General features: G+C 32.8%; 1 protein-coding gene across 1 annotated transcript; it reads right to left on the bottom strand.

The window, feature by feature from the left end:
* On the bottom strand, positions 11,949 to 12,466 carry LOC107633514. Its single transcript, XM_016337131.1, has 2 exons — positions 12,220 to 12,466; positions 11,949 to 12,076 (listed from the first exon to the last, which is right to left on the bottom strand). Exons 1-2 carry the CDS (start codon positions 12,464 to 12,466, stop codon positions 11,949 to 11,951), a joined length of 375 nt encoding a protein of 124 aa, XP_016192617.1.

Raw genomic sequence — 22,783 nt, 5'->3', positions numbered from 1 at the left:
TCCTCGTTGTTCATCTCCTTTATTTCTTGTGTTCTTTCTATTTTTGCAAGCTTCCTCTCCATCCTCTAAGCCATTCCTGCCCTATATAGTCTAAAAACACTTAACACACAAATCACGGCATCGAATGGTATAAAGGAGAATTAAAAATACACAATTTAAAGACTTAGGAAGCAAGTTTTCAATCCTAGAACAAAATTGGGAAGGATTTGTAAAACCATGCAAATTGTATGAATAAGTGTGCAAAGGATTGATAAAAGCCACTCAATTTAGCACAAGATAAACCATAAAATAGTGGTTTATCACAGTGGTTGGATCCCGCCTGTTGAGGTAGCGGCGGCGGCGTAAGGGCGGTGGTTCGTCTTGCTTGCGTTGAGATGTGAGGTCCGTGGCAAGAGTATCCCGCTCGCATCCCTTGGATCAATAGAGTGTGCAGGCACAAAATCCTGGATGGTATTCCGAGCACCATATCTCGGGGGTTCCCAATGATGATTTCGAAGGGCGACATCTTCATGGAGATGTGTCGGGTTGGCAGTTGAACTGACAATGTGATATCACAGCGAATAGGACAGGCATTCATCATATGCATCTTCTATCTGTTTGTATGCTTTGCCGACTTGTAATTGTTTGCCTAATTGTATAACATGCCTAATTGCCTATTTGAATTACTTGATATATATGTCTATACTTGTGCTTTACTTGCATTGATATTAATTGTGCTTTCTACTGGGATTGAGGAGGCTCGGAAGGTGGTGGCGATGGGATCGCATGGAGGATAGGTTGGTGAAGGCTGTGGGACAGCGGAGAGTTGTTAGTTAGAAAATGCACTAAGTTAGATTACCCTTATTAGTATGTTGAGGTTTTAAGTTATTATTTATTGTTTTAGTCATGCTTTAAGATGAATCTTGTGATGGATATGAAGTTCTAGGATTGCCTTTGGCGTCCTGGAGTCTTATATCTTACATCACTGGGCACTGTTACCATACTGAGAACCTCCGGTTCTCAAACCATATTCTGTTGTTGTTTTTCAGATGCAGGTCGCAACCCACCTCGGTGAGTTATTTCGATGGTGATAGAGCGGAGGATCCTGGATATGTTTTGGAGTCTTTTTGTTTATTTTGTTTAGATCTCTCATCTTTTGTATTTTACTTTTGTCTAGAGGCTTACTTTGAGAGAAAAATTTGTATATCCTGTTTTTAAACTTTCAGATTCTGTATGGTCTGTATCTAGCTAGCCGGCTTAAACTCCGCGAGCATGGCTAGATCTTCATACTATTATACTCTTATGTTTTGCTATATTATATATAGATATCTTGTGCGTTAAGTTTGTAGCTTCGTGAGTACGTTTTGCGCTTTTCAAATCCGATTTTTGAGCTATATCCTTCATCGGGCTTCTAGAATATATTATTTCTTCTATATATTATATGTATAAGCTTAGAACTATCGTAACCTTTGATTAACCTTTGCTTTACGACGGAAGGTAAGGATTAGGGTAATTAGGGTGTTACAGAAAGAGGATGAAGAAAAGAGTCAAACAATATCGTTTTAAGAAAGATTAGGCATCAATAAAGAAACGATGTGTCGTTTTGTGACTGCCAACGTGTTATTAATGGAAATAGATGGAGAGAATAATGTAGGTTAACTTTAAAATTTGGAGGTTCAATTTGAGTCAATGATGAGAGAACTTTTGCGTGGTCTAGAAATTTGCGAATAAATCCTCGTTGCAAGTATAGTTTCTAAACCTTCAAAAGTCCTTTCATACAAACGTTTTGGTTGTCACAAGTAACAAACCCCTTTGAAATTGATAACCGAGTATTCAAACCTCGGGTCGTCTTCTCAAGGAATTGCAGGGAGGTATGTTCTTATTATTGGTTATGAGTCTTGTAAGGTAGGGGTTTTAGAAAGTAGGGAAGCAGTATGTTGAATGATAAGAAAAATAAAATAATAATAATAAAATAAACTCTTGGCAAGGTATCAAAACTGGAGGTCCTATCCTTATCAGTTGTGATGAAATTTGGATTTTAATCTCACTTTGTTAACCTCTAACTATGAAGGTAGATCAAGTGGATTAATTAGCTTAATCCTCAGGTCCTAGTTAATTCCTGTGGAAAGACTAGAGTTATTGGAGCAACTCTCAATTAAAATCATTGCTTTATTGACAGCTCAAGTGTTACCAATTACTTAACCAAAGTCAAAAGGAAGAAAATATCTAGATTAAAAAGCATCAATATAAATAAAGCAAAGCAAATTTAAATCTGAAAATACCTCAAATTGTATTAACAAAAGAAATTAAATCTGGCATAGATGTTCATAAATTGAATTGGGAAAATAAATAAAAATAAAGAACCTGGGATTGAGAGCCACTCCTAAAACTAAGAGAAATCCTAAATCCTAATCCTAAGAGAGAGGAGAGGACCTCTCTCTCTAAAAACTACATCTACTCCTAAAATTGTGAATATGAGAGCATGATTATGAATGGATGCATTTCTCCACTTTATAGCCTCTAATCTGTATTTTTTGGGCCGAGAACTGGGTCAGAAACAGCCCAGAATTCACTATAGAAGAATTCAAATACGCTGATTTCTGTCACTGTGACGCGGCCGCATGGAGCACGCGGTCGCATCACCTAGCGTCAGGGAAACTATAGCATATTATATATCAAATCGAAGCCCCGGACGTTAGCTTTCTAACACAACTGGAACTGCATAGTTTGGACCTCTGTAGCTAAAGTTATAGCTGTTTGAGTGCAAAGAGGTCAGGCTGGACAGGTTAGCAATTTCTCCAACTTCTTGTATTCCTTCCATTTTTGCATGCTTCCTTTCCATCCTCCAAGCCATTCCTGCCCTGTAATCTCTTGAAAACACTTAACACACATATCAAGGCATCTAATGGTAATAAGAGAGGATTAATCATAGGGAATTTAAGGCCAAAGAATCATGTTTTCAATCAAAGCACATAATTAGGAAGGCAAATGTAAAACCATGCAAATAGCATGAATAAGTGGGTAAAGAGTTGATAAAATCCACTCAATTGAGCACAAGATAAACCCATGGTTCTGAAAACCGGACCGGACCGGCCGGTTCAATCGGAAAAACCGGAAACCGGTCACCTAGCCGGTCCGGGTAACGTAAAAAACCGACTGGCAAAAAACCGGTTGAAAAACCAGTCGAACCGGCGGTTAACCGGTAAACCGGAAGAACCGTTCGGTTTTTTAGCGGTTTTTGGTTTGAAAACTAATATGCTAAACGACGTCGTTTTGGCTTAAAAAAAAAAAAAGAGAGAGAAAACGCGTAAATGGAAGGAAGCCCTAATAGCAATCAGTTTCCACTTTCCACTCTCCAGAGCTCGAAATCACCAGCACCCAGCCAAGCTCGAAATCACCAGCACCCAGCCACCCACAGCCATCAGTGAAGCCCACCGCTATCGCCATCGCCACCGCATCCCGCAGCCAGCCATCCACAGCAGCGACGACGTTGACCACCGCAACCACCACCGCGTCCTGCTTCTCGCCGAGCCCGCCTCCTCTGTCGTCCTCGCCGAGCGTCGCCTTCTGAGGTTCTGTGTTTGATTTTGTTTGTGATTTTGCCTTCATTAGTGAATTTGTTTTTTATTGCTTCATGATTTTTGTTTGCTGCTTCTGATTTTTGTTTGCTGCTTCATGAATTTGATTTTCTTTGATTTTTTTGATTTATTTGCTGAGGTTATTTGTTCATCAGTGAATTGGGTTTTGATTGCTTCATGATTTTTGTTGGCTGCTTCTGATTTTTGTTTGCTGCTTCATGAGTTTGATTTTCTTTGAATGTTTGTGATTTATTTGCTGAGGTTATTTGTTCATCAGTGAATTGGGTTATTTGATGCTATAAATATCATATAAATGCTAATTCTGTATGATTCACAATTATATTATAATTATTGATAATTTTAGGATTAATGAGTTGTGCACTTGTGCTCTCGAATTTATTGAAATAGGTTGAACATACAAAATGAATGAAGGGTTCTGTAATGAGTTGTAGGTATTGGTGGCTCTTCAAGCGGTGCTGACCGTTATTGGTAACTTCACAATGTGCATTGCTGCTTACAGGATATACAAATCGTCCAGCGAAGGCTCCAAGAATTTTTGAATGAAAAAGTATGTGTATATATACTTTGAATGGATGTCCTACTCTTCTCTTGTGTTGATTCTGATTGCTAAACTATATCTTCCATGAACATGCTGATCATTTACCAAAATATGTTGTTAGACAACTATAGAATAGTCCCATAGGCAAAGGCATAGGGTTCACATGATTACTTGAACTCTTTTCATAAACCATAAAATAGTGGTTTATCAACCTCCCCACACTTAAACATTAGCATGTCCTCATGCTAAGCTCAAGAGAAGCTATAAAGATGAAGAGGAATGGTAGAATGCATGAAATGCAACCTATCTGTATGAATGCAACTATATGCAGAATGTTTCTACCTACTTGGTTAAAAGTAAACAAATCTTTTAAGAACATATATGAACTGGATTTCACTAATTCAAATCATAAAAATGAAGTACAAATAGACTTGCAGAAGAAAATAGCTCATGAAAGCCGGGAACAAAGAATCGAACATCGAACCCTCACTGGTAGTGTATACACTCTAATCACTCAAGTGTTTAAGGTTCGATTCTCTCAATTCTCTACTAACCTTGCTTTCTAAGGCTTTCTCTTCATCTAACAATCAACATAAATTTAATGCACAAATACACAAATCAAGAAGTCTTTTAAGGGTTGTAATGGGGTTAGGGTCAAGGTAGGATTGTATTTGGCCAAGTAGACTAAAATCTGAATCCTTAATTAACTTAAACTTGCCACCTAACTTTAGACAATCCATGTAATCATAATATAATATCTAACTATCCATCAACCATGTTTTCCACATATTCATGCATTCTAATTTCAAGTACAGTACATATGTATTGCTTTCACTTACTTTGGGGCATTTTGTCCCCTTTTTGCTTAATTGCTCTTTTTCTTTTTTTTTTCTTTTTTTTTATATATATATATTTTTTCTTTTTTTTCAATGCATATGATTAAATTATTGAATGCATGAACATGTCCTAAACATTTCTTTCACATTTTCATAAAGATATATAACACCCAATTCTTAAACCAAATATTTCCAAACCCACTTTTTCCCACACTTAATTCATGAGAACTCTCACTAGTCTAAGCTAACCAAGGATTCAAATTAAAGACAATATTGTTTTCTGCTTAGAGTTAATGATGTGCTAAAGTAAAGAACAAAGGGGTAAAATAGGCTCAAATTGGTTTGCAAAGGATAATGAAAGGTAAGGCCATATGGGTATGTAAGCTCAGTGAAACAAAGGCCTCAATCATATAAGTGCATGTATACATCAAACAATGGAAATATAGAATTAAGCAAGACAAAGATCACAATTTTAGAGAGAAAAATACACACTAAAACAGAATTTTGGTTGATAAAATGTAACCAATTCAAATAGGCTCAAAAATCTCACAAGTTTTGTGTGTTTGAGTTCTAAACCATGTTCCAGTATAATATCTCTTCAAACAAGTGTAACATTAAATTTTATTTAAATTAGTGAAATTCTCTAAAAATTTTCTTGAAAAAGAAAATATTACTTCAACCAAGTGGTAAAATATGCAAAAAATTAAACAAATATGCAATCAAACATGCAAATGCAACAATGAATAAGGAAAATAAATCATTGGTGTTGAGATAAAGGAGTAGCTAACCCATGGATATCGGTATCGACCTCCCCACACTTAAAGATTGCACCGTCCTTGGTGCATGCTGAGATGTGCAGGTGGACGGGTTGCTCCAACTGACGCTTGTAGATGGATGTGCCTTAGTTGGAGATCTCTTGGTTCCTTTCCTTGCTGGTGTCTTGTCAGTGGCCTTCTCTTTTTCTTGCTTGGTACCCATGCCTAAGGAAGAAGAAAAAATGAAGAGTGTAAAATATAGAAAACTAATACTGGAAGGGAGGAAATTCCAAGTGATAAGGAATGTCAAAGGAAAGATGATAGCTCAACTACATGGTAGCTACAACATGTAGGAAAGACAACAATAAAGATCAAAAAAGGGCAATTCAAAATAATAAGATGCAAGAGGATAAAAACATGCAAATAATAGGCATGAGAAGCATAGCTCAAGCATCAAGTAATAAATATGCTAAATTAAATAGTATGTGTAATGATGACAATTGTGAATGATAATCCTAAATACATGTGGAGCACAAGTGTTGTGAAAAAGAGGCATGCAAGTGAAAGAGTAAAATAAAATAAGATTTAAAATGCCATAAAATCTTTTTCACAAACACTGGGTGTGCAAGTTAAAATAGGGATGAAAATAATGTAATCCAAATGTATATGAGAGCCATGAATAAATGTCAATTGTCAAATCTCTCCTCAGAATAGCCACCTACTCAAATAAATTAAGGCACTCATCCAAATAAAACTCCAACACCAACATAAAAATGCATGAAAAGGATTTGAAAAAGAAAAAGGAAAGAACAAATAAATGCATTAAATTAAAGGGATAGAAGAGTAAAGGGGAAGAAGGAGAGAAAGAAAGAAGAAAGAAGAGAGAAGAAGAAAGAAATTAGGATTTGGGGAAGAAAAGATAAGATATTTTTGGCTAATTTAGATAAGCTGTGCGGCGCAAGCAACGCGGTCGCGTGAGGCACGCGGTCGCGCAACTTGCGCTTAAACTGAATGACGCGGTCGCGTCGGTCATGCGGTCGCGTGACCCATTTTAGGCTAATGGCACAAGGGTAGCCTCACACTCGCACAACTCTCTGTTCAAGATTATATTAGTGCCAAATTTTAAGTGACGCGATCGCGTGGGCATGCGATCGCGTGAGTGGGCTTTAGAAGGATATGACGCGGTCGCGTGGGGCATGCGACCGCGTGGGAAGGATTATGCGTTTAGCACCAATCCAGCACCACTTTCGCACAACTTTCGATCGTGCACCACTTTGACGTCGAAATCCTGGTCACGCGGCCGCGTGGGGCACGCGGTCGCGTGGGAGGCCATGATTCCCATATGACGCGGTCGCGTGGGACGATTTGTGCCATTGGCACGCCTCCAGCCACGTTCCTGCATAACTTTCTGTTCGTTTATTATTTCTCCCATCTCCTTGCGACGCGGACGCGTCACTTAGGCGGTCGCGTCGCGTGATTTTTTTTTATATAATGCAGAATGCAATGCTAATATGAATGTTATGCAAAACTCCAGGTTCAATAAAATAAAATTCAAAAACAAACAAAACTAAATAAAATTAAAATTGCAAAAGGAACGATCATACCATGGTGGGTTGTCTCCCACCTAGCACTTTTAGTTAAAGTCCTTAAGTTGGACATTTGGTGAGCTCCTTGTTATGGTGGCTTGTGCTTGAACTCATCCAGGAATCTCCACCAATGTTTGTAATTCCAATGGCCTCCGGAATCCCAAACTAGGCGCAAAAAGCCTTCAAGTAAGTTAAAGCAAGTGACAAGGCCCCAAGAGTGCTGATTTCTAGATTGAATTCCGGGGTCCCAAATCTTGCTTTTGCACCCGTCTTCTTGTTGATCATCGTGATTCCATCCGGGTAGCAAGCAATCTGAATTCTCACTAAAGCGGCCAAACAACTTCCTAGACCCATTTAGTTGAGCTCTACACCAACCTTTGCGTTTAAACTTTGAGCACACAACCATGTTGAACCTTGCTTGACAATTCCAACCACTAACCATCTTCCTCTTACTCTTAATGCCACAAAGGGCTCTAAGTTGACCATCCGTCTCCAGTAGCCCATATTCAAGTGGATTAGAAAGCTGAGGGATATGAATTTTACCCACTTGAATGTTGTGAAGGATGATGGTAACTTAGGGGGAGGGGTCTCCAATAACTTTGGCAAGGTAATTTCAAGCTCCACTCCCTTGTGCCCTTTGACAACTTCCACCTCTTTGCAAGCTTCTTCAATTTCAACCTCTTCCTCTTGGTAGCTTTTTTCCAATTCAATCTCTTCTTCATTACTTACCAAGGGCATGGGAGGCTGTGCTTTTTCTTCTTTACTCTCCATCTCTTGACTAACCTCTTCCAAGTCTTCAACTGTGATATGCCCTGGAGGTTGTACACCCTCCTTAACATCAAATGCAACCGTCTTGGAAGGAGGTTCTATGTCTTGACTTTCCCATGGAGGTTCAGCATCTCTAAGTCTTCAACCACTTCTTCCTCTGCAACTATTATAGCTTCCTCCACTTGTTCCAATACAAAGCCATGTTCCTCATTGTCCACCGAAGTTTCTAGTGTCTCCTTCATGCTTTGCTCTTCTTTTGATTCTCCACATGTAGCCATGGGAGTTTCTTGAGTGTTCAGATATTGGGAAGCTATTTTATTCACTAACTCACCAAAGGTGGCCGCAAAATTTTGCACACTCTCATTCATCCTTTCTTGCCTTTGAAGAATAACACGAAGTCTGTCATCCATTGGAGGTTGGGTGGATATGAGGATTCATTGGTTGGGAGAGAGGGTTCATAATAAGAAGGTGGTTCATCTTGATAATGATATGGAGATGGTGAATATTGAGGTGGTAGTTCATGAGAGTAGTTGTGTTGGAATGGGGGTGGTTCTATATATGGTTCATATGGCTCATAAGGTGGTTGGTGTGGTGGATGTGGGTTAGGGTCATATGGAGGTGAATGGTGGAAAGGGGCTTGTAAGTATGGTGGTCCAAAGTCATGTTGAGGAAAGGGTTCATAGGCATATGGTGGTGGTTGTTGATAGTCTATTGGAGGTGGTTGTTGCCATGAGGGTTGATCAAATCCTTGTGGCTCCTCCCATCTTTGATTGTTCCAACCTTGATGCATGTTCTCATTGTAATTTCTTCTTCCTGCAACATAATTGTAACCAGACTCATAGCCAAAGGGGTGAGAGTTCATAGTAGTGAGAGAAAATAAAAACAAAAACTAAAAAGAAAATATTTTGAAAAAAAAGATAATTTTTAAAAAAAATTAAATTTTGAAAAATAAGATAAGATAAGATAAAAGTTTTAAAATAAAAATCTGAAAAAAAAAATTTAAATATTTACAATAACCAATAATAAGGCACACGTTTGCAAGTCCCCGGCAACGGCGCCATTTTGATGAGAGAACTTTTGCGTGGTCTAGAAATTTGCGGATAAATCCTCGTTGCAAGTATAGTTTCTAAACCTTCAAAAGTCTTTTCATACAAACGTTTTGGTTGTCACAAGTAACAAACCCCTTTGAAATTGATAACCGAGTATTCAAACCTCGGGTCGTCTACTCAAGGAATTGCAGGGAGGTATGTTCTTATTATTGGTTATGAGTCTTGTAAGGTAGGGGTTTTAGAAAGTAGGGAAGCAGTATGTTGAATGATAAGAAAAATAAAATAATAATAATAAAATAAACTCTTGGCAAGGTATCAAAACTGGAGGTCCTATCCTTATCAGTTGTGATGAAATTTGGATTGTAATCTCACTTTGTTAACCTCTAACTATGAAGGTAGATCAAGTGGATTAATTAGCTTAATCCTCAGGTCCTAGTCAATTCCTGTGGAAAGACTAGAGTTATTGGAGCAACTTCCAATTTCAATCACTGCTTTATTGACAGCTCAAGCGTTACCAATTACTTAACCAAAGCCAAAAGGAAGAAAATATCTAGATTAAAAAGCATCAATATAAATAAAGCAAAGCAAATTTAAATTTGAAAATACCTCAAATTGTATTAACAAAAGAAATTAAATCTGGCATAGATGTTCATAAATTGAATTGGGAAAATAAATAAAAACAAAGAACCTGGGATTGAGAGCCACTCCTAAAACTAAAAGAAATCCTAAATCCTAATCCTAAGAGAGAGGAGAGGACCTCTCTCTCTAAAAACTACATCTACTCCTAAAATTGTGAATATGAGAGCATGATTATGAATGGATGCATTCCTTCACTTTATAGCCTCTAATCTGTATTTTCTGGGCCGAGAACTGGGTCAGAAACAGCCCAGAATTCGCTGGAGAAGAATTCAAATACGCTGATTTTTGTCACTGCAACGCGGCCGCATAGAGCACGCGGTCGCGTCGTCTAGCGTCAGAGCAACTATGACATATTATATATCAAATCGAAGCCCCGGACGTTAACTTTCCAACACAACTAGAACCGCATCATTTGGACCTCTGTAGATAAAGTTATAGCTGTTTGAGTGCGAAGAGGTCAGGCTGGACAGCTTAGCAATTTCTTCAACTTCTTGTATTCCTTCCATTTTTGCATGCTTCCTTTCCATCCTCCAAGCCATTCCTGCCCTGTAATCTCTTGAAAATACTTAACACACATATCAAGGCATCTAATGGTAATAAGAGAGGATTAATCATAGGGAATTTAAGGCCAAAGAAGCATGTTTTCAATCAAAGTACATAATTAGGAAGGCAAATGTAAAACCATGCAAATAGCATGAATAAGTGGGTAAAGAGTTGATAAAATCCACTCAATTGAGCACAAGATAAACCATAAAATAGTGATTTATCAGTCAACAAAAATTTAGAAGGCCAATTTGAGTTTGAATTTAAATTTCAAGGGAAATTTTGAGTATTAACTTTTATATACACATATAAAAATTTACTAATAAAACCAACAAATAACACATGTCTCTGAAAGAGGACCAACAAATGAAGCATGCCCTTGGCAGGAGACAATGGCTACTGCTCCATCAAGATGACATCATGACGTGTAGCAGAAGTGGACCAAAGAGAGAACTTTTTGCAGCACAATAGTAATGTTACGCCATATAATTAAAGTTGATAATGAAGAAAACTTTTCTAATGATTAAAATTCTTTTGAATTAAGGAAATTGAGCTTTTTCTTTTTTTGCTTAGTTGGTTTGGGCACTATTATTTGGACTCAGATTATGTTCTTTGATATTTTTTTTCAATCCTTAATTATGGTCTACTTGTCATAAAAAGTAACTCCATATTAATTTTTACGTTATAAATAATTAATAAAAACTCAAAGTATCTCTCTCTTTTCCATTAGGAGAAACTAAATTTCTATTATAAAAATATTAATATTCGAAAAAAATTAATAACTTCATAAATAACAATAATACACAATATATAATTCAAACTTAAACTAATTTGCAAAATTACTTAATATAAAGAAAAACATAGTTAAACTCTAATATTGTGAAATTGTCATATGTGTTCAATTAAGTCCTCCTTCAGTTGTCGATGGTGTTGCCTACTCCGAAGTTGGGCATTTCTTTGGAGAAATTGATGGTATGATGCAAAATCTTCCTCTCCCAACTGAGGTTGTAATAAGCCATTTTTGACATTGTCGTACTCTAGGTCTTGAGCAAAATTTCCTGCATAAGTATCTCTTTCATCATCAATAATTATATTATGCAATATAATACAAATGCTCATTATGTTTGCAAACTTATTCTTTTTTTCAAAAGTGTGCTAGACCATGTCTAATTGCAAAGTGTACTTGTAGCATTTTAAATACTCGCTCCATGTCTTTTATTTACCCTTCTTGGTATTGTACAAATAACTTGTGTTTCTCCCTTTGTGCCTTTGATATTGATTTGACAAATATGACTCATTTAAGATGAATACCATCTACTAAATAGTATTTCATAGTATAATATTATCATTGATAGTGTAATTTACCTCCAGAGCACGTTCATTTAGAATATCATCAAACACTGGTGAACGATCTAACATGTTGATATCGTTATTTGAACAAGAAACTCCAAAGAATGCATGTCATACCCAAAGATCTCAAGATGCTACAACCTCAAGTACTATAGTTGCAACCCCATGATAATCACTCATATGCATAACTTTTTACACCTTTGGATAATTTTTGCATTGCCAATGCATGCAGTCGATACTACCCAACATGCTAGAAAAACCACGACTCTCCACCATTTGTAACAGGCGACGTACATCAATTGAATTTTATTTTCGCAAGTATTCATTCTCGAACACTGAAATGATACCTACAAAATATTTTTCCAAGCATTCAATTGTGGTGCTCTCGCCTATGTGCACATAATCATCAACAGCATCAGCTACTACGCCATATGCTAACATTCATATCACAGTAGTACATTTTTACAGTGCTGACAAGCCTCTTCTCCCAGTTGCATCAATCCCCTGTTGAAAATATGGATAGATATTTTAAAGGGCATCTACTATCCAAAAAAACTTGTGTCTTCTCATTCGAAACCTCCGTCGAAAAATATCAGCATTATACACCGGCTCATCTGCAAAATCTTTGAAAAGACGATTATGTCCTGCTTCTCAATCTCTGTTGATCCATCTACGAGGAGTTGGAAAAGAGCTTCTCTTAATATCTTCTTCTTTTGAATCATGAACAAACATTCATCGATCCAATTATCCACGAGTATGTTATCTTGCCTTCTTCTTTTTTCATACAATGCCTCATTAAATATATCATCAAATATTCTAGCCATTTGTTGAAATATAATATTTAGTATTCTTCTGCAGTGAGAAAATATCTTTGAAGTGGAGTCTGTGATTGTAAATATTTTGTTGAGTTTAAAGAAATAACAATAATTCGATGATGATCAAACATTATAACATTGGGCCAAAAAATCCAAAGTAGTGAGAATAATTTGTTTGGCTAGTGTGCAGACAAAATTCAAAAGAAAGAGCATCAAGTAAGGCCCAATGATACTCCAAGGCCATAAGCATAGTATTCAGCTCATTCACTTACTAATGAACTAAGGAATAGTTGCTAATCACTAACCTAGATGGAAAAAAGCAACTCATTTTCCTCTGAACCAAAGCCAAAGTGACCGAACTCATTCTCTCTCTTTTCTCTCATCAAAACCCACGTGAATTAGTTTAAAACAGTAAGCAAGAAAAAGAAAGCCTGATTAGGGTTCAAATCAAGAGAAAAAAGGTGATTACTAAAATCAAGAAACAAAAGAGAAAGAAGAAGAAAGTCAGAGGCTAAGGCACAAAAGTAAATATCAAATCCAAAGGTTTCAGGAAATTTTTCCATCTTTGTGCTTCATTTTTGCTTGTTGAAGATGCTTCCTCCTACCTGCTCAAAACGAAAAACTTGAAGAAAATGGAGGTTATGAAGCTCTTCTACAAATCAAGGGTCAAGAATAAAATTTAGAGCCAAAGTATTGATAAATGGCTCAAATCCTTGAAGAAATTTGAAAAAGGAAGAAAGAGAAGTAACAAGGTAAGAAAGCATGTTAACTTTAATCAATGTTGTTGTCCAATCTCTTCTCTATGTTGTTGCTATGTTATTTGGGAAAGAAGAAGTCAAAGCTATTCAAGTCAAGTTCAAGTTTTGGAAGCTTTACTCCTCTATTAAAGGGATAAATGGCCAGAAATTGAAGTAAGGAGTGAACACATAAGTTTGGATCTTCATAGCTTACAAGCTATCCCTTCTTCTCCTTCATGAGTTTACATTAAATTTTCTGTTCTTCAGTGTTCATCTTTCTTTGTTTCTTTTTCAATGAAAAAGGCATTAAGTGAGGTATCAGTAAAAGCCACTGAGAAAAAAAGGCAAAGAGAGTTATCCAGAAAAGCCAGAAAATTATGCTAAACTCTTTTGTATATTTTTCTGTTTTGTACACATGATCTTGAGGGGATTCTCTTACTAAGTTGCATGAGCACTTAGTGGTTAAAAGTCTAAGGAGTGAACCTAACCAAATCTAGCTTGGGTAGAAGCTGGGTTTGTCCCAGATAAGATTGGGTTGAATCTTAGAAAAATTGGTATTTGTAATAATTGTGAAAGATAGTGATAATTTTACCACTGTTGTGGAGGAGACGGGATGTAGGTCACATTGCACATGGTGACTAAATCTAGATACATGGATGTGTGATTCTCTCGTCTCTATTCTTCTATTATTTCACTCTTATATGAGACAAAATAAAAATATCTCCTGCATTGTTTATTTCTCGAAAGTCACAGCTATCCAAAAAAGTTGCTCTGTTCCTAATTACATCGTGAAGAGACAAAAAAAAAATTGTTTCTTAAAATCTCAACTTGACATGATTAACAGTAACTAACTTTCCATTCTAGTTAGAAGCAAAAGCAAAAGAAGTCTAAAAAAGAGGTTATAGATTTAACCCCCTTTTTTTGGCCATTTACAAACCTTCAATTGGTATCAGAGCTTGGTCTGAAAGAAATCAAGCTTCACTGCTTGGAGAAAAAATCTGATGGCCAACAACATGGTTCGAATGTCGTGGCTTACACACTTACTGAAGGTCAGTCCAACAACAGACCTCCTTTCTTCAATGGTAAGAACTACAACTATTGGAAGGAAAGAATGTCGATATTTGTCCAATCTATTAACTATAATATCTAGAAGATCATCATGAACGGTCCACAAGTTCCTACCAAACAAGTGCAAAAGAAGTTATGACATCCAAAGAAAAAGCTGAATGGAATAATGAAGACAAGAAAAAGGTGGAGCTGAACGCTAAAGCAATCAATATGATGCAATGCTCAATTATTTTTGAGGAGTACTGGATGATATCAAGGTATAAAACAGCAAAAGAGATTTGGGATAAACTCCAAGTCACTCATGAGGGCACTAAACAAGTGAAGGAAACAATGATCGACATGCTGAGAAAAGAATATGAGATGTTTGCTATGAAGGAAGGAGAAACCATAGATAAAATGTTCAAGAGATTCTCGGTCATCATCAATAGCTTGGAAGCTTTGGAGATGACTTGCACCAAACAAGTGCTAGTGAGGAAAATACTGAAAAGCCTTACCAAAAAGTGAAAAGCAAAAGCAATTGTCATTGCTGAGAGTGGTAACCTGAAACAGATGTCTTATGATGAGTTGAGAGAAAAATTCATTTCTTATGAAACCATCCACATGAACCGTGACATTAAAAGAAAGGAGTGGCTTTGAAATCTACTATTGAGTCATTGGAAGATGATTCCGATGACAGTTTAACAGATAACAAAATTGTATTTTTTGCTAGGAGGCTATAAGGAGGCTCATGAGGAACAAAGAAAGGAGTAAAAGTTCAAGTTTGAAGGAACACAAAAGAGACCTCAGCAAAATTATCTGTCATCACTGTAAGAAGGTCAAACACTACAAGTATGACTGTCCCAAGTTCAAGAAAGAAGACAAGACAAGGAAGGACAAGAAAAAAGTTCTTATGGCTTCATGGGAAGACTTAAAAAATGATTCAGAGGAAGAGAAGAATTTAAACATGAAGCTCATGTTTTCTTTATGGCTGATCATGAGAAAGCAGAAGAGGTAAATGATTTTTCTGTTTTAACTAATGAAGAACTCTATCAAATGATTGATGATTTAACTGGACATGTGAGAAAAATTTTTAATAGATGCTATGAAATTAAAGCTGAAAATGATTCTTTAAAAGGTGAAAATGCATACCTTAAAAAAAATTGAGTGAGGCCGAAAATACTATTGATTTACTTGAGAAAAATAAGCGGCTCAAAACTAAAAATGAAAAACTTAAAGGAAAATATTCGGTTATTGATTTAATGGACCGAATTGATGAAAATGAAAGGTTTCATAAAATTATTAAAGATTTAAATCAAGACATAGCTAAATTTTCTCAAAGTTTCAGTAACTTAGACAAATTACTAGCTAGTCAAAGACCATTGTTTGAAAAATCTGGATTGGGTTATTTTGATAAACATGAAACTATTTTTGTAAAACCAAGTGTTGAAAATGAAGCCTCAACCTCCAAAAGTAAAATATTTCAAACCTCACATCATTTTAAAAAATCAACAAAGAAGAATCATTGTCAAACATGCAAGAAATATGGAGAATCATCTCATCAATATTTCATTTTTAAAAGAAAAGTTTGAAGTAAAGTGTACAAAGTTGTTAAAGATTTCAATGCTTTTGGGCAGCCATGATGGTTTAACATCAAAGGATTCAAAATGATTTGGATATCTAAGATCACCTAAAGTGTTGTACAAATTTGCCTTGCATTCAAGAAGATGAAGGACATGTGGTACTTGGATAGTGAATGCTCAACACACATTATCGGAAAGTCAACATTCTTCATCAAACTCAACAAGTACGATAGAGGTTTCGTGACTTTCGGGGATGATGAAAAAAGAAAGATAATAGTCGCAGGTAAAGTTGGTAAGAATTTTTCCACATTCATAGACAATGTATTTTTTATTGATGGATTAAAGCACAACCTTCTAAGCATTAGTCAACTATATAATTTGGGATATTGGGTTACTTTTAAAAAGTTAGAATGCTTAGTTGTTGATAAAAAATTAGGTGATATTTTGTTTATTACAAGAAGATGTAATAATGTGTATGGTCTTACTTTGAAGGAACTAAAAGAACAAAATGTAGTGTGTTTTACATCCATTGATTTCAAAAAATAGTTATGGCACAAGAGATTGGGACATGCTAGTATATTTCAAATTTCTAAGCTTGTCAAAAAGGACTTAGTTAGAGGTCTTCCTAAAATTCAATTCGACAAAGGCATCACTTATGATACTTGTCAAATGGGTAAACAAACTAAAAGCTATTTTAAACCCAAAGAAGATATTTCAACTAAAAGACTATTGGAATTGCTTCATATTAATCTTATTGGTCCTACTAGAATCTAAAACTTAGGAGGTAAACATTGTGGCTTAGTTGTGGTTGATGACTATACTAGATTTGGTTGGGTTCTCTTCCTAACTCATAAGAATGATGGTTTTTCATCTTTCACTATTTTATGCAAAAAGATTCAAAATGAAAAGGATTTGAAAATTGCTTCCATAAAAAGTAATAACGGAAAAGAATTTGAAAATCAAGACTTTGAATTATTTTGTGATGAATTTGGTATATCACACAACTTCTCTTGTCCTAGGACATCTCAACAAAATGGGATTGTTAAAAGGAGAAATAGAAACTTTCAAGAAATGGTTAGAGCCATGCTTTGTGAAAGTGATATACCCAATTTCTTTCATCTGAAGTTGTAAATACAGCTTGCTATATTTTGAATAGAACTATTATCTGAAAGTTTTTAAAGAAGACACCATATGAGCTATGGAAAGAAATCTTCTAATCTTAAGTAATTTCATGTCTTTAGATGTAAATATTTTGTTTTGAACACAAAAGACAATTGTAAAAAATTTTATCCAAAGTCATATGAATGTACCTTTGTAGGATACTTAACCACTAGCAAGGCTTATAGAGTATACCTTAAAGAACATAGGATCATTGAAGAGACCATATATGTTATTTTCTGTAAATCTAACTCAATTTTAAGTATTGTAGAAGACAATGATGTAGGAAATCCAGCTGAACAAAATTTAAGTGGAACCCAAGTTCAAGACAAATGAGAATTCTTGCAAGAAGTCTCTAACTCTGATTCTACAGATCATAGTTGTCAAAACCGAACCGGTGATCGAACCGGTTAGGTTACTGGGTCACTAAGCCACTGGTTCAACCAGTGGGTCACTTGTTGAACCGATAGAACCGGTCGTACGTAAATAAAAAATAAAAAATAGTAAAAAATTGAATAAAGTGACAATTAGGTCCTTAAAATTTTCGACTTCATATTAATTAGCCCTTGAAAAAAAATACCAATTTGGTCTTTTAAGATAGTAAATGATGAACACATTATGTTCCTCCATTAATTTATCATGTGAAATTTAGTGGTAATGCTTATATGTCCCTACTAATTAGTCCTAAGTCAAAATTTTCGAAGACCTACTAGCTCAATACTCTAAAAAATTTAAAATAAATATTAAAATATTTTATACTTATTTTAATAATTCTATAAATTTTAAATAATTAAAAAAATTGAGTATAAAACTAAAATTAAATTAAATAAATATAAAATAATTCAGTTGTGTATGTATATAATATATAGAATAATTAGCACATAAATTTATAAATGAAAGCACCTGTTTGGTGGCATTCCTTATTGAAGCCTAGTAAGGAGGCATGGGTTCGATACCCATTGTATGCATTTTTGAAGGGTATGATCAAGAAGAGAGTATTGACTTTGATAAGTCTTTTGCTCCAATTGCGAGAATGGAAGTAATAAGAGATATACGTGACTCAACTTCCCGATTTTGAAAACAAAAATTTTTCAAACCATATTTTTAAACTTTCAAAAGCTCTTTATGGTTTGTGACAAGCTCCTAGAGCTTGTTATGAGAGACTTATCACTTTCTTATTGAAAAATAGTTTTCAAAGAGGTACCACAGATATAACTCTTTTTATCAAAGAATCTAATGATCATTTCATCTAGTTCAAGTTTATGTAGATGATATTGTGTTTGACTCGGCTAATGAAGTCTTGTGTGCTGATTTTGAAAATTTAAAGACTAGTGGGTTTGATATAAATGATGGGAGAACTCACATTCTTTCTTGGACTCCAAATCAAGCAAACTCCTAGTGATATTTTTGTGCATTAAGGTAAATATGTCAAATAGTTGGTTAAGAAATTTGGTTTAGAAAATTTCAAACTAATGAGCACACCAATGCATCCAAACTCTAAACTTAAAAAGAATTAAAATGACAAATATGTGGATGAAACAAGGTATAAAGAAATGATCGGATCTCTCATGTATCTCTCATCCTCTATACCAGACATAGTTCAAAGTGTTGGAGTTTGTTCTAGATTCAAATCATACCCAAAAGAATCTCATCTTTCAGTCGTCAAAAGAATCATTAGATATATACATGGCACTTCTAATTTTTGCCTTTGGTATCCTAAATCTAATGAGTATTGTATAGTGGGTTATCGCGATGCAAATTTTGACGGTGATCGAGTTGATCGAAGAAGCACTTCTAGGATTTGTTGCTTTCTTGGACAGTCACTCAATGTATGGTCCAGCAAAAAACAAGCCATTGTTGCCTTGTCCACATCTGAGGCCGAATACATAGCCACTTCCTCTTGCTGTAGTTAGAACATAGGAAATTGATTATTATAAGAAACTTAAAAATTAAAATTAGAAAAATTTTGTGGATTTGAATTTTAAAATATATTTGATAGTGTGAAGTTTTTATTTGAAATTTGAGAGTTTGAAGGTTGACGTTGTTGAGTATTTGGATTTTGAAAAAAAAATTGTAAGTAATTGAAAAAATAGTTGAATTGGTTTGGATCCATTTTTCGAAAAAAAAATATCAGTAGAACTTTAGTTTCAGAAATTTGAGAGAAGATTAAAGAAAATTATAAAAAAATTGTGAGAATAAAAGTATATGTAACTAATATCTATAACAATATATAATGCCAAAACATGGGGTTTGGTGTCCAATTTTCTATTTCCTATTTTAACCCTACTAACATAATTCAAAAATATTTTACAGTTACTTATTTTTCTATCATATTTCACTAACAGTTACAAAAATTCACGCATAACTTCTATTCAATTCTTTACTGTCACAATCTCTCTTTTTTTTATTTTTTTTATTTTTTTGTGGCCATATATGAAATGAAAAAAAATAATAATTAGAAACTAACAAGTATTTAACGAGTAATGATAAATAGTTTTTTTATAGACCTTATTATATTCTGAGATATTCATTTAAATTATATTTTGTTTAATTTTATGTTAGTCTTTGTTTGTACTTTGTATAGTGTTGTTTTGAATATGTTCAGCAATTTAGCCTCACTCTAATTATTCTATTAGAATTTTGTTTGTAATCATAAAAAAATATATTTTTTTTTATAATTTCATCTATTCTACTGTTTCTTTTTTGACCTCTTAATACACTTTGTTATATTTTTCTTGCTACTATTATTTTTTTACCTTTAACACCATCGATTTTATCACATCCATCGTTACAAATTTCATTTAGTTTTACTGCAGTTACTACATTCACGTATAACTTTCACCTATATTTTTTTTCTCTTTAATTTACTTACCCAATTAATATTTTCATAATTCTTTTACCTTTTTAATTTGTCTCCAATATTTCACATACAAAGGTAGTGTTCTATCTTTTTTTCTTAGCAAGGAAGAACTATTTTTTTTTCATCTCACATGTATTCTTTATTTTTTTAAATATGTCTGTCCTATCAATGATGAATTAAAAAAATTTAATATTTTGTTAAATTAATTTTTTTTTAAATTACTTCATATGGGATAATATTATTTTTTTAATTTTTAAATTATTAATTATACAGAATATTATATTTAAAATTTGACTACATGAATATTTATTTTTAAATTAAACTAAAATAAATGAATTATATTACAAAAATATAATTTATTTTAATTTCTATAATATCATTTGTTTGGCATATGTCACTGGTTATTTGATTAACGTATAAAAGATGTAACATATAAATACTTAGTGATAATTAATTACAGTAGGTGAAGAGAAGGTGAAAGGAGAAGAAAAAAACTAGAAAGAACAAAATAATATAATAATGGCGACTAGACAATGACAGGTATGTGTATAGAGTATAATAATAACAAGAGAAAAAATAATGTTTGATATAGTAAGGGGATATAATAAAAGTTATAAATTAATAATTTTGAAAAATAATGAAATCAAAAAAAATTAAAAAAATTAAATATAAAATTAAAAAAAATAAAATATTTTTTATCAATTGAAATTATACATGAAGATAAAGAGTCCTTTGAATATAAATTTTTATTTCGACTTCAAATTAAATACTATTAAAAATAAATAATTAAACTTAATAACATTTATAAATAGTTAATTTGTAAATAATGTTTCTAAATTTTTATTTTAATTTTTTTATGCATAATAACAACATAATAAATTTGTTTAATATTTTATTTAATTTAAATTTATAAATTTTATAATTTATACATTCTAAAAGTTAATTTGATAATTTGGGTAAAAAATTTAAATGCTTTATGTCTTACTTTTTATTAGTGAAACTTCAACAACAACTCATAAAAGTTAACAGAATAGATAGTTATAAATCAAAGTGATAGACAAGATTAAAAGTTGCGAACTTGCGATAATAATACTTAATAATAATTAATTACGGACGGTCGGGTGAAGAGAAAATGAAAAGAGAAGGAAAAAACGAGACAGGAGAACAAGGTAATATAATCTATAACAATATATAATCTATAACAATATATAATGCGAATACCTCAAGTTTGGTGTCCAATTTTCTTTCCTATTTTAACCCTGCTAAGTGCCAACATAATCCAAAACTAACTTTACAGTTATCAAAAAAAATTCAGACATAACTTCTTTCTCAATCCTCCACTTAAATAATCTATTTTTTTTTATCATTTCTTTAATTTTCTTTACTTCTCTTACTCAACTCTAATATTTTTACCTTTTGAATAACTCTTTAGACAACTTCCTAAAATAGACTATAACTATGATAAATGTTGATTTTAGAAGCATGTACGAAAAGAACAAAAGAATAATTTATGACAAAAGAAGTGTTCAATTATCATCAATAGTAGTGATAAGTAATTTTTGGTAAATTTTATTATATTTTGTGATATTCATTTAAATTATATTTTATTTAGTTTTATCTTAGTTTTAGTTTGTACCGTTTTGTTCTGAGTACAATGTACTCTGTAGTTTCACTCTAATTATTTTATTAGAGTTTTTGTTGTAGTTTCTTAAAAAAAATTATCATTTTTATAATTCTTTTGATGTTTTTCTTCTCCTTTCCTTAACATTTTCAATTGAATTGTCTCCATCCTCCTCCTTTGTCTTCCTCCACTGCGGTTACAAATTTTTTTTTCAATTTACTTACTCAATCTATATTTTTAATCTATTTTTTATTTTTTTAATTTGTTACCAATTTTTCACGTAGATAAATAGCGTTATGTCTTTTTCTCTCATTAATTTGATTTGACAAAAAAATAGTTTCTTTATATTTAACATGTACATTTTATTTATATTTTTTATATGTTTGTATTTAACTATCTGTCAACGATGGGATGAAAAAATTTTATAAATATTTTTTAAACATTTTTCTTTTTAAATTACTTTTAATGGGATAATTTTTTTTTATTTTCTAAAATACTTGATTACTTAGAATATTGTATTTAAAATTTGAGTATATAAATATTTTTAAATTAAACTAAAATAAATAAATTATATTAAAAAAAAGTTTATTAATTTTATCTTTTACAATATTATTTATTTGGCATATTGACTTAGTTATTTAATTGGTATATAATGCATGCAAGAAAATCACATCTATCAAGTGTTTCTTAAAATATTAGTATACTAATTTTCTATATAATACATTATTTAGAGTACTAGATTTGATATTTAATTATGTAAAGTATTGTATTTATCATATAGAGAATAATAGCAAGAAAGAATAGTGTTTAATATAGCAAGGGATATAATAAAAATATAAATTAATAATTTTGAAAAAATAATAAAATTAAAGATAATTTAAAAAATTAAATATAAAATAAAAAAATAAAATATTTTTTAACAATTGAAATTATGCATAAAGATAAAGAGTGTTTTGAATATAAATTTTTATTTCGGCTTTAAATTAAATACTAATTAAAAATAAATAATTAAACTTAATAACGTTTAAAAATAGTTAATTTGTAAATAATGTTTTTAAATTTTTATTTTAATTTTGTTACACATAATTTTTAATTGAATAATCTTGAAGGGTTTATATATTTATTTTTATGGTCAGTAAATCGGCCTTTTTTTAAAACTAAAGAAGTTATTGATAAGAATATATATGATGAATTACGAAAGATTTTTTTCATATACACAATTTTTATACTCTCCTATTTTATTTATTAATTATTTTTATATTTTGATATTTAAAAACGAAAAAAGTAAGCATTCTCGTTTATTCTATTTTTTCACTATTTATA

Source organism: Arachis ipaensis, chromosome B03 (assembly GCF_000816755.2).
Source record: "Arachis ipaensis cultivar K30076 chromosome B03, Araip1.1, whole genome shotgun sequence".
Lineage (NCBI taxonomy): Eukaryota > Viridiplantae > Streptophyta > Magnoliopsida > Fabales > Fabaceae > Arachis > Arachis ipaensis.
Note: the sequence above shows the minus strand (reverse complement) of the source record. Positions and strands in the feature narration are given on the sequence as shown.

Bases quoted from the DNA above. Each gene is read 5' to 3' on its own strand.
- LOC107633514 (XM_016337131.1), bottom strand. From the start codon at position 12,466: ATGGCTAGAATATTTGATGATATATTTAATGAGGCATTGTATGAAAAA. The intron at 12,077-12,219 runs GTTTCGAATGAG...TATGAATGTTAG, and splicing joins GCTGATATTTTTCGACGGAG to CATATGGCGTAGTAGCTGAT.